Source organism: Carassius auratus, chromosome 17, assembly GCF_003368295.1.
Source record: "Carassius auratus strain Wakin chromosome 17, ASM336829v1, whole genome shotgun sequence".
Lineage (NCBI taxonomy): Eukaryota > Metazoa > Chordata > Actinopteri > Cypriniformes > Cyprinidae > Carassius > Carassius auratus.
Genome location: NC_039259.1, coordinates 25,319,376 through 25,332,121, shown reverse-complemented (window position 1 = coordinate 25,332,121; position 12,746 = coordinate 25,319,376). Strand labels below are relative to the sequence as shown.

Sequence of the window (12,746 nt, the reverse complement as noted above, 5' to 3'; positions counted from 1 at the left end):
TAATAAATGTTATTTATTAATCTGGTATGGTAACTAAAATCCATGCATGAATAATTATATAGAGAGAAAAATAATAGGACAAATATCTTTCATTTCTTTACTTTGTTTTTAATCAACAAATGGAAAAGTGGAAAACTGGCATGAAAAAAAGTTAGAAAACTTATTACATAAAGCAAAATCTGCCTGTGTTTATTTGTCTAAGCATTTACCATTTCTTTCCTGTAGAGAGCAGAACTGAGCTTCTCCAGAGAGTAATCACAGACATATTGTATTGTGATATTCTAATGCGTTTGTGATTCAGGTAACATGTCAGTGATGTAATGACCACATATGTCTGATTTGGAGACAGCTCTCGTCTGTATATTCCTGTGTTCGTGTTGCTGGCTGAAGTCACGGCGCAGTAGCTGGTTGAAAGGGACCAAACCTCTCTCAAACACCTGACTTGGTTCCGTTTTACCAGCAACTAAGACGTGTTTCTGAGGACAAAGGCATGGGTTTCCTCAGTGACATTCACACTTCAGCATCGGATTAATCACATGTCAAATGTTTTATTTGCAGTTGGAAACATCTATCTCATCTATGACTCCGGAAGCAGAAGATGTCTTCCTTCCGGACAATGAAATGCAGTCCGTGGCTGTTCTGGTATGTCCTGACTCTGGTGTGTCCGTCCAGAATTAGCTCTCCTCCACCTGTCCAGTTATTAATAAGAGTAAACATTCGTGATGCAGCAGCTGTTGTGTCACTCTTCAGTGTTCATGTCGTGGTGGAGGAGCTCAGCTTGATAAATCACCAATGACTTTCACACAACCTTTACAAAGTGATCAAACCACATTTATACAGTGATTTGTTTAGTACAGCTTTTTTGACATTTTTAAACAGGAGACCCTTGTGTTTAAAATGGTTAAAATTCTTGGAAAATATAATATCGTCCAAGATATTTGTAGAGTATTGGTTGGAATTTGTTGCAGTGTTGTCCGACTTAAAACATTTATTTGCTTGAAAAAGGTTTTTAAGCTCTATAGAATCAACTATGATAAAAAAAAAAAAAAAAAAAAAAAATATATATATATATATATATATATATATATGTATATTTATAAAACAGTATCTTAAGTTTAATTGTTTTAGTTCTTTAAATATAAAAATATATTTATTTAAAAAAAAATATTTATTTTTATATTTCATAGTACATTTTAAATAATTTTTAAAGATCAAATAACAGTGTTTAACTTATTAACTATCTTTATAATTTGTAGTTCTTTATATTTTAAGACATTTTTAATACAATTAAAATTAAATAAAATATATATATATATTATAAACTTAAAAAACATTATAGAAACAAATAATGGTTATGGTCATTATCATTTTAGTATATATATATATATATATATATATATATATATATATATATATATATATATATATATATTTACAAAATGTTACTTTTTATAGTTTATAAATGCACAATAATTTTTCATAGAACAAATAACAGTTAAAGAAATCATTAACTCATTAAGATGGATGATAGTGTTCCCTGTGATCCATACACATAATTTAAGTCAGTTGTTGCCATATTCTGTTTTAAGATGATGATGATAAAGTCTCTTTGAGACCACACACTTCCTTACATTCCATAGATTGATTCTGTATATGGGGATATAAGGAAGTATGTCATCTCAAGGAGCAACAGGTAGATCTGTTCAACACACCATACTTCACAAATCACATAATACTCTGTAGGACAGCATACGACACAAGGAGACATAGAATAGGCTTTTTTATGAACAAAATATGCATCTAGAGAAAGTAGTTAATCATCTTTTTCCCTCCACTAGCTGATTTTAAACAGCCCTGCGGTGTAACAAACTCACATTTAAAAGTACAAACATTCCATTCGATATGACATCATAAAAACAGAATGCTTGGTCAAATTTAAACTGTTGAAAAAATGATATGTTAGAAATCATTTTAGATGGAGTTTAACATGTCATACCTCAGGATATGTCCACTTTCCCTGTCAGTTGTATATAGGCTAGTCTCTAGAAAATTTCTAAAAAGAAAAGCATTTTCTATCTGAAATACACTTGAGTGAAAACAAACAAAACCCCCAAAAGTGAACGAAGCAGTAAAGAGCGACTCATTCAGGAGCCAGTTCTAGACTGAAAAGCCCTGCGGTCCAACAGCATTGACGTATCAGACAGTTTCAGCTCGGGCTTCACACAGTACTTGCCCGTCCCATGGTGTCCAGTCCATCAGACGGGACAAACACAGGTCCGGCGCTCTCTTCCGTGTGTATCCTCGTCCTTTGCCATCTCCTGGATTGTGTCCAGAGCCGGCTTGGCTTCCCAGCCTTTTCTATGGCTCGCCCTGCCCTTGTTGGCGGCCTTCCACCTGTCGATGTCTTTTAGAGGCCTGGGTCTCTCCTGGACCTCCTGTTGGCAGGCCTCAGTGCTCTGACAGACCAGAGCCTGTGAAATCACACCTCTCAGCTGTTCACCCTGCGCTCCAGACACCCAATCTCAATGGCTTCTTCAAAAAAAAGAGGGGATTCTGGGGGGCAGGGTGGGCCAGAAGACAACTGCCACCCGCTTTTATTGGGACAGCATGATAGGAAATGCTTTCTGAGGCACAGCTGACAAAGAACTGCATGTTTTTGGTGTGTGTGCAGAAATGTATCTCAGTGATGCTCGTGTCTTTAATCCGCTTGTAGTTTCAGTGAACTTCCTAGAACATTGCTTCAGAATTTTACACCATTTTACTCTTGGCAGTTTTGCATGGATCTTAATTCCGCCATGGAAAAAAAAAATATATATATAATAATAAAGTTAGTTTCTCACAATTCAAACATTTTAAAGCAGTTCTGAAATTATATTTCAGATTTATATTTTAGGTTTGATATTTAAAAATATGCAAAATGTAAACTTGCAATTTTTACTTTATAAATGTAAGACATAAAGTCAGATTTGTGATCTAAACTTGCAATTTTAGACAAAAAAAATTAGAGATAGAACATTTTGGGATAGAATTCTAAGAAAAAAGTATTAACTATTAATCTGATTTCTAAAATTTAGATTCAATTCTGAGAACAAAAAAGTATGAACCTTTAAACGTGAGCTTTGAGGTCAGCAACAAATGAAGGCAAGTTAATTATATACTATTAAATTAAATGGATTTAAATAAATTTCAAAATATATACTGTGTGTGTATTTATAAATATACACAGTAAATATACATATATAATGTAAACAAAAACTTTTATTTTGGATGTGATTAATTAGTTTGACAGCACTAATATAAACACAAAAAAGTGCAACAGAACAAGGAATTTTATTTTCACGTAAGTATAAACAAAATGAGAAGAAAAATAGAAAATAGAATTAAAGGAATGAAGGTGTTATATTCAACACAAACAAAATGCTGTAATAGTTAAAGTGCAAAATAATTAATTTGAACTATTAAAGTGCTAAATGATTAGATAGTACAGTGGTAATGAAAAATGTCAGGTCAAACATTAATATATATAACTAACTACTAAAGTCAGAGGGAAATGATCGGCTGGTAAGAATAGTGTTCAGCTCCGCCTAGATATTAAACCTGCAATCTGATTGGCTGATGGTGATCATGACAATGGCAGAACATACAAATGCACTGATCATATATATATATATATATATATATATATATGCCTGTAACTCTTTCTGTGAATGTGATTACATGTGCAACCGCTGCACAAAGAGCAGAGCTCAGGGGAATGTGAACATGTTCCTCGTAATGTCTAAGGTCAACACCTGTGTGCTAAAATCAGCTGCACCGGAGAGAGATGGACGCAGAGCGTAGAACTCACTCTGAAATTCAACTCGCAGTCTATTTCAGTTGCACACAGACTCTGGAAATAGACTCGGCTGCCTGAAGAATCCTGTCCATGAACTGATGGCTCATGAAAATCAGAAGTTATTCATTATACAGAGTAATCACAGTTTATTGATTGGTTTTTAATAAATAAATAAATAACAGACATGTAGATGCTCTTAGATTTTCATGTAGGCTAGTACATGCAGATATGGGACACCGGGGCTAGTCGTCACATTTTTTTACTCCAGCAAAAAAAAAAAAAGATAAATGTAATAAAAATAATTTAACACACTGATCTTATGGTATTATATAGTAAAAATGTAATATTACATAAAGAGCATTTTTTCATATCATATCGAAAATATAGTAATTTAATACCTTTTTAGCAACATTGTAACAGTAAACAATTATGAAAATGATGATATTTAAAATGTATGAAACATAAACATTATTTAAGCTATTTGCCAAGACAACTTTTTTTTTTTTTTTACTTTTTAACTAGAATGACTTCAATTACTACTAAATATTTTTTTATTATTAAATATTAAAAAAACTATGTAGATAAAAATCCCCGGGAACACATGATAGGTAAAAATTGATAGCCAGAGTGCACTGTAAGTCACTTTGGATAAAAGTGTCTGCTAAATGCATAAATGTAATTTTAAAATGCTAAAAACTAAGTACATTAAAATGACAAAGCAAATAAACTAAAATATTTCAAAATATTAACAATATTAATCAATGATCAATGATGCTAAAATAATATTGATATATACTTATAAATAGATATTTTTACATACATGTTACAATTGTCATCTTACCTCTACTGAAATACCGAAAAGAAATAATTCACAAACATTATTCTAGTTTAAGACAGCACTGTAGATTTTCTTTTTTTCTGGATTGGACTGTTCCTGGACATGCCAGACAGATGTCCAGGAAGATATCTTTAATATTATATATCCTTTAATGCACTGAGCATCATGGAAACCCATTCAAACATTATGATGCTGACTACCTTTATTTCTCATTCAAGTGGAATTCATACAGGCTTTTTACAACTCATTACTATGATAGACCATGAACTACCAAATCACCTGATTGATTTAAGGCCATGATGAGGAGGATCAGCTCATGTCTTCCTCACATGTTCATGTTGAATCATTAGCGTTTGAGCCGTTAAAGCAGAGTAAGAGGCCAGTGTTAGCGGCCAGCTGCCGGCCTGTGGTTGATACAGCTGTTCCATACGAGCAGACGCCTGAAAGACCTGCCATTGTGTACGTTTCTATCAGCGAGGTCAAAGGTAGCGTAATCAACGCTTCACAAACAGGTGTGGGTCGTGACGGGACACGGCATGTGCTGCTGTCGCCTAAACCTCAGTCATTTACCACAGTCAAAAACAGAGGCTTTGTTTGCAGGGTCAGTGCGTAAATGATATTCAGTTGAGTTAGATTGACCTTAAAGGGATACACCCCATGTACCCACACAATTTAAGGATGATATTTTGGATGAAAACCTGGAGGCTTATGACTGTCCCATAGACTGCTAAGTAAATTACACAGTCAAGGTCCAGGACAGTATGAAAAGCATCATCAGAATAGTTCATCTGCCATCAGTGTTTCAGCCGTTACGTTATGAAGCGACGAGAATACTTTTTGTACGCAAATAGAACAAGAATAACGACTTTATTCAACAATTTGTCTCCTCTGTGTCTCTTCTGACGATGTCTTTCATAATTTTCTGGACCTTGACAGTGCAGTTTACTTGGCAGTCAATGGGACAGTCACAAGCCTCCCGGTTTTCACCCAAAATATCTTAAATTGTGGCTGTACATGGGGGGTAATACATTGGGGTAAGTGACTAAATGACAAAATTTTCATTTTGGGGTGTATTATTAAGACAAATGATCTGAAACTAAATTATTTAATGGAATAACAATATATGACAGTCATTCTCAGCTCTTAAAGGGACAGTTCACAAACAAATATACTCAAATATACTATATATATATATATATATATATATATATATATATATATATATATATATATATATATATATATATATATATATTGTCAGCTGTTATGCATGCAAATTATTATAAAAAATATATTTTCACTAAAGAAAGAAAGGCTCAGAATCTAAGGAGGGTGAGATTTTATATATATATATATATATATATACATATATATATATATATATATATATATATATATATATATATATAATTAAGGGATTGATGCCTCAAATCATTTATGTTGGTCTGAGATTGAGCCGATCTTCAGAGGAAAATTCATTTGAAAAAAGATAATTGTGTCTTACCAACTAAAGTGATCCTATAGACTTTCTACAGTACAGTTGGCACCAGCGTTTTACTGAAATACTTTTATAGTTTTTAGTCATTTTTTTATTTTTAGATTTCTATATTATTTCATTTCAATTCTGTTAAAGTTTTAGTACTTTTTTTGTAATTTTGTCATCTTTAATTTTAATTTGTATAATGTTCAGTTTTACTTTTAGTTATTTTAGTATCAAGTTAAACTAAGTGAAAATAAGAAACGTCCCCTTTGAAACTAGCTGGAATGAAAGTAGCTAACATATTTTTGCAATTAAATTTTTTTTTTTTTTTTCAAGTAACACTGTTTAAAATTATTATTATTTGTTTTATATAATATTTTTTCATATTTGTAATTAACTTTAATAACCCAACTGTTCAGACTGGTTGCAGTATAAATACATTTAAAAGTGTGAGAGTGTTGTTGAGTTTCCTCACTAAATAACTCAATAAACCCAGGGCATCCCAGCTCCAGATCGCAGACGCTCCTCAGAGGCAGTTGAAGCAGCAGCTGGGGGATCGCTGCATATGCTCCAAACGGCAGGTGGCAGCGACCACAAAACTTTTCCTCCTTCAGAAATGTCACCTCTCTCCAAGGCCGGCATGTTCAGCTGGGATACGATTAGACCCCGTCTCTCATCCTGAGAGCTCCTGAGAGAATGCGAGGGAAAGGCATGTGCTTCTAGCACATTATCTGAATGGCAGACATGCCTCTGTCTGACCGCTGCTGCTTCTTCCGGCCCAGCATGACAATTGTGCGCTCACTTGTGCAGGGAGCTTCATTCTGCAGGACGTGTGATTGTTTAGGGATTCCTGTGAAGGACAGACATATCAGAAGTGTCGGTCATGTGCTGCAGTGCTGAAATCAATATTTATTGATTCTACACTTTTAAAAAAAAAGTAGGGTTGTAGGGTTTTTTTTTTTTTTTTTACTCAGAAATAGCTAATAAATTGAACAAATGATTACAAAGAGCTCCCAGAATTCTGAACTTAGCTTTCTCTTCCCCAGAATTCGATTACTCACTGATGTTTTTCTTCCAAAATGATGTCACTTCCTGGAGGATGATGTCATTAAAGATGAAGGGAATTTACAAAAGGATGTAAAGTGATATTATAGAAACTGAAACTATAAATAGAGTATGAATTCGCAAAAAGTTTGTTCCTTTATTAGAGAAATGATTAAAATGGTCGTTATAGAAAGGAGAAATATGAAGAAACACCTGCGATGTATCTAAATATTGCCAGTATTTCTGTAGAAAAATAAATAATAATTCAGCTATTTTAGTCGATAAGATGGAGGCATGAAAATGACTTTATAAAACCATACAAAAGCATCATTACTTGAAATAAATTTTAATTGAAAGAAAAGAAAATCTAAAATTAAAAAACATTTATTTTATTTCAGATAGCTGTCAAAGAAACTTTTTTTTTTATTTAGAGTAAAATAATATAATATATAAGAGTATCTCAGTGACACAAAAATAACACTGGTATAACGTTCTGTGGCATGTCTGAAACACATTTAATAGTGAAGAGTGTAACGATGGTCCTCTAGAAGAGCCGAACCGAATCTGCAGTAGTACAAGCATGTATATATGCCATTCTCAAACATGTTTCCTACCAGGATCTGTCTGTCATACTGTGAAAGAAAAGAGAGAAAGTGTCTTTCCACGCATGTGTTCTTCATGATGACAACAGGACGGGTAAATCATGCAGACAGAACTTTCTCTCGTCACATCTGATCTCTGCTAAGTCACTGACAGCTGACACAGTTAAACACACCAGTATCTCTTTACCCAGTCTTTAGCTGAGCGCTTCACATGCCTTCTTCAGTTTAACCTCCACATCACAGGGTTATTATAATTAACTGAAACCATGAAAATGTTCTCGTTACTTGAAAATTGAGAAGCAAACGACATTCCTCAGAGATTTTGGTCCATATTGACATGATAGCATCACACAGATGCGGCAGATTTTTCTGCTGCATATCCATGAAGCAAATCTCCCGTTCCACAACATCCCAAAACTGCTCTATTGGATTGAGATCTGGTGACTGTGCAGTTCATTTGAGTAAAGTGAACTCATTGTCATGTTCAAGAAACCAGTCTGAGATGATTTCAGCATTATCCTGCTGGAAGAAGTCATCAGAAGATGGGTGCACTGTAGTCATAAAGGGATGGACATGGTCAGCAACAATACTCAGGAAGGCTGTGGCATGTCAACAATGCTCAGTTGGTACTAAGGGGCACAAAGTGTGCCAAGAATAAATCTCCCACACCATTACACCAGCACCAGCAGCCTGAACCGTTGAGACAAGTCAGGATTTTCGTCCACACAACTGCCGCTCACTGGACATTTTCTCTTTTTCAGACCATTCTCTGTAAACCCTAGAGATGGCTGTGTGTGAAAATCCCAGAAGATCAGCAGTTTTTGCAATACTCAGACCAGTCCGTCAGCCAACAACAACCATTCCACGTTAAAAGTCACTTAAATCCCCTTCCTTCCCCGTTCTGCTGAACTTCAGCAGCTCGTCTTCACCACATCTAGATGCATAAATGCATTGAGTTACTGCCATGTGATTAGCAATTGAACAGTTGTACCTAATAAAGTGGCCATTGAGTGTACTGTATATGTATAATGAATAAATGATACACAATTATTTGAGCTAATAGTTGCCTCTCATTATTTTATTTAGTTTAACTTGATGTATTAAAATAACTAAAACTGAAATAAAAATGGAGAAATAAATAGAATATAGTATTTAAAAAATGAAATGAAAAATAAAATCTGAATAAAAACTCTAATAAGATCTGAACTATAATAATACAGCTAATGCTAATTCCCTGATTAATCTTTCTAGCATCACTATTACTAGTGCACATACAGTACAGTACTTGTGCTGCTCAGAAAATATTAAACTAAAAGGCTCAAAAATGCACATAAACTTGAATAAAACTTCAAATCAAGCTTCATGTTGAGACCCAATAATAAAGCCGTGTTAAACTCCTCTTTAAACTTCATCACAACTCAAAACACCATAACCACAACACCCATCATTTCTTTAGAAAAAAATGTACATCTGTCGTAATATTTCTATTGTCATTTGATGATAGTTTCATGATCATCCGGTTTACGCTTACAACTTTCTGGTTTCTGAAACCACGAGGCGACAGCACCGAGATGAGCGAGATCCATTTATCAGCTATTTGCATTTTGGATTTTACTTGCTTCAAGTTAATCAGCAGATGTTTCCTGATAAAAGAGGAAGTTATTATCTAACTCTCTCTCTTGGGGATCTGTTGCATCAGTTGACCTGAAATGTCTCTTTCTAAACTATTAGCGTAAATAAAAACCACTGCAATTCCAGTTGCAGCTGATTGTCATGTCTATTCCCTTGATTTAGTATAATTCACTGAGATATTCAAATATCAATATCCAGCATCACGGCTACACAGATGGCAATAATAAAGGCCTTCATGTGAATGTCTTTCTGAGGCACTGAAGGAGAGTTCCTGGGTGTGGGTTTTTAGCACATCAGTCCGGAGGATTCGCACGACTAACCTGAACTTTCATTGTTCTTGTAGGCTTCCCCATACCCTTTGGCATTTGTGATATCAGATAAGATTAATGCTTCACTGCTCTTTAATGAAGCACTCGCTGTACATCTCCAGCGTTCTTGACAGTAAAGGCACAGGCATCGATAACACCGCGAACACCAATGGGACTGGTGAGCATCGATCGCGTTCTGATGTGATCCTGCTTTCATGAGATCTTTTAAACAGCTTTGTTTTCTTTCAGCGTAACTCTCATCCGAAGCTGTACCCCGGAGATATTCTTGAGTTTCCTGGCAACAGTTACTTTTCTCATTTTGGCGTTTACTATGGAGAAAGAGACGGAGTTCCTTATGTGGCCCATCTGACCATCAGAGGTGAGTCTGTGTCATCTTTTAAAAGAATTATCCAGTTAAAAATGTTTCATGCTTCAGGCCGTTTGAGAGATAGATGACTTTGTTTTTTATCATTTTGAGAATTTAAGCGTTATATCACTTGCTCACCAATGGTTTCTCTGAAGTGGATGGGTGCCGTCAGAATGAGAGTCCAAACAGCTGATAAAAACATCACAATAAACCACACCACTCCAGTTCATCAGTTAACATCTTATGACATGAAAAGCTATGCGTTTTTAAGAAGACGAAAAAATCCATCATTAGGACATATTAACTTTAAATGATTGCTTCTGGTAAGTCAGTAAGCCATAATAATGCTTCTAGTGAAAAGGTCAATCTATTATTGTCTCTCATAATAAAATCCAACAACATATTTGTTTAGAGTTGCATTGGTTTTGATTATAAATGGTGCTTGATCTGTGCAGATTTCTCTCCTGATTCCGACAAATCTGTCACTGGAGAAAGAAGTGTAATGAATAGAGAGTTCGTATTTTAGCCAGAAGCACTGGTTTGAAGTAAAAAAATAATCTTTGTGATGGATTCGTTTCTTACAAACACACAGCTTTTCCCTTGTTATGTGGATTATTATGATGTTTTATTAGCTGTTTGGACTCTCATTCTGACGGCACCCATTCACTACAGAGCATCCATTGGTAAGCAAGTGATGCAATGCTACATTTCTCCAAATCTGATGAAGAAACAAACTCATCTACATCTTGGATTACCTGAGAGTGAGGAGCTTTGTAGTCAATTAAAAATTATGACTGTTCTCATAACATCTCTTTTCTAGATTCAGACACCAAACTCCTCCTTTTCGGCCGAGCTATAAACGCCTCGGTAAAGCTAGACCCGCTTGATGTAGTCGGGAAAAAATACAAGGTAAGAAACTACCTGGATGACAAGCATCCACCACGAGATTTCTACGTTCTCATCAAGCCGGAGATCGATGAAATCATGACGAAACCCATCACCTTTGACATCCTGTTCAACAACAGCGAACATCAGGCCACAATGTTACGATACGGGGTTAAAAAGTCAGAGCAGGTAAAACATTTTGCACACAAAATATGCATTTAAATTGACATTCTGACACCATGAAAATGTCAATATTAGCCTCTCATTTTAAAATTCCGGAAAACATTGGTAGACAAGAACTTTTCAGTAACTTTTCTGAAAACTGTTTCCAGATTGAAAAAGTCTATTCCAAGATAGTTCCCACCTGGAAAGATTTGTTCGAGAAGAAAAAGATTTGAGAGCCACATCTTCTGCATGAAGACACAAGACTTCAAGACCATACAAAAACTATTTCTTAAGTAATTCCTATCAAAAAGATCCTGTGTCAAATATACTCAAAACAAAACAAGCTACAAAATCTTTATTTTTGTGAATGCATTTGGTATCTGAATATTTTCAATATATCTGTGTGTCCAGAAGGAGGCGACAAAGAGCTAAAGTTAGCAAAAGTTAAAAAAAAGCTAAAGTTTTTAGAATAAAGAAGGTAAACCGCAGGAACGACTGTTAACCCATTTATCTACATAAGCAAAATCTTCCACTTACTTTATATATATATGTATGTTTTTTTTTTTTAGTTTTATAGTTGGAAGGAAAAATAGCTATGCTATCTTGTGCATTTCTCATTCATAGCTAATATATACAATTGAGGAAATTCTCTGGCCTTTTAGATTAATAAAAAGTTGATATATACTCTACAGATTTTCATGTGCCATGATTCAATGCCAACTAACATTTTGTAAAACTAAGAGTGTTTATTAAAACGGCTTCAATCAAACTTACGAGTCATTTCTGATCAATGCATTATAAAAAAATACATGGATTATTTTCCTGTTAAAGCTTAACTCTGATATATATTTATTTCTTTAAATTCTCATTAAGTATTTGAGAATACCTTTTATAAACTGGAGTAAACACAATTTGCCAGCAATAGAGGGCGTATAATCATCAGACAAAGACTGAAATCAACGGTGAATGAAAAAAAAAAAAAAAAAAGTATTTCCGGTAGCTTTCTGTATTTGGATGATCTTATTTTTAATAAAGGAAATAGAGAAATAGGAAAAGAGTGCAAATGTAGTGTGAGAGGGACAGTTCCACGAAACATAGCTAAACGCCAGCAGAAAGGCAAGCTCCTCCTCATAGACTAAATTAGGTGCACTCGATAATGTACAATGTTTTTTTAACATCATTACTTCATTCTTCAGTGCCACATTATCCTTCAGAAATCATTCATATGTGCTGATTTGCATAAAGGAAAAACTGTTCGATATTAAACGATATTAAAGAGTGAAAATGAGGCTGCTGTGATGGACTGACGTTCAATGAACTGCACGTTTCTCAGTAGCTTAGACAAAAACTCCATAAACAGTTTCGAAAGTTACTTATGAGTTGTGAAAAGTACGTGATCTATGACCTTTATACAGTGCTAACCATTGTAAAGACCGTTAGTCACATGCTGCCTCCCGATTCGCCTACTTATACTGCGCCCTAAAAGTATGTATGGTTTTTGTGAAGAAAAGGTACATATTTGTGAGTATGTAGCAGAATAGTAAACAAGCTTTGGGACAAACTACTTCATCATAGATAACCTAAAGGTTG

At 34.5% G+C, this 12,746-nt stretch overlaps 1 protein-coding gene across 1 annotated transcript; it reads left to right on the top strand.

The window, feature by feature from the left end:
- Positions 1-9,697: 9,697 nt before the first annotated feature.
- LOC113117733 (HRAS-like suppressor 3) lies at positions 9,698-11,922 on the top strand. The gene is made up of 4 exons (XM_026286631.1): positions 9,698-9,917; positions 9,989-10,118; positions 10,927-11,180; positions 11,324-11,922. The coding sequence occupies exons 1-4, from the start codon at positions 9,909-9,911 to the stop codon at positions 11,387-11,389; spliced, it is 459 nt and encodes a 152-aa protein (XP_026142416.1). The 5' UTR covers positions 9,698-9,908; the 3' UTR covers positions 11,390-11,922.
- The last annotated feature ends 824 nt before the right edge of the window (positions 11,923-12,746 follow it).